Raw genomic sequence first — 603 nt, 5'->3', positions numbered from 1 at the left:
GGGAGCCCGAGTCGCTTCCGGTGGCTCTGGAGCCCCGAACTTCCACTCCCGTCGGCCCACGGGAAAACCGCAGCGGGGTCGCGCGGGCGCTGCCGGAACTCGTAGTTCCGTCTGCCGCCGTGGTTCATAGCCAGAAACGGGGACGGCCAGGGCCAAGAACTACCGAGGCGAAGGTACGGGGGGCGGGGAGGGGTCAATCCGCGCCTGCGTGGGGCTGGCGCTGAGGCGGTCCGAGGTGGTTGGGGCTGGGTGGGAGGAGATCCGCTCACACACACGAGGAGGGTTGAGCTGGTGCCGCCGTTGTGGTCGCGAGTGCGGAGTTGGGACTGGAGCCTGCGCCGCGACGACCCCGGGGATTGTGTGGCTAGCCCCCGGTCCGTCTGCCTCGCCGCTTCGTCGGGTCAGCGCGGCCTGCTCCCGCCCGGCCCGTCGCCCCCGCCTCCATTTCCCGCCCTCTCTTCACCACACACACGGCCCCCCCGATCATGGATCCGGGCAGTGGCGGCGGCGGCGGCGGCGGCGGCGGCGGGAGCAGCAGCGGCAGCAGCAGCAGCGACTCGGCGCCCGACTGCTGGGACCAAGCGGACATGGAAGCCCCCGGGC

General features: G+C 72.6%; 1 protein-coding gene across 1 annotated transcript in view; it reads left to right on the top strand.

Annotated features, from left to right (window-relative positions):
• Positions 1-232: 232 nt before the first annotated feature.
• GSPT1 (G1 to S phase transition 1) overlaps positions 233-603 on the top strand; it is a 35,048-nt gene continuing 34,677 nt past the window's right edge. Inside the window, exon 1 of the mRNA XM_029949830.1 lies at positions 233-601. Coding sequence (XP_029805690.1) covers positions 486-601 — 116 coding nt within the window. The 5' untranslated portion in view covers positions 233-485. The remainder of the gene's footprint in view (positions 602-603) is intronic.

This window comes from Suricata suricatta, chromosome 8 (genome assembly GCF_006229205.1).
Source record: "Suricata suricatta isolate VVHF042 chromosome 8, meerkat_22Aug2017_6uvM2_HiC, whole genome shotgun sequence".
Classification (NCBI taxonomy): Eukaryota; Metazoa; Chordata; class Mammalia; order Carnivora; family Herpestidae; genus Suricata; species Suricata suricatta.
The sequence above is the reverse complement of the archived record's forward strand: the minus strand, read 5'-3'. Positions and strand labels throughout refer to the sequence as shown.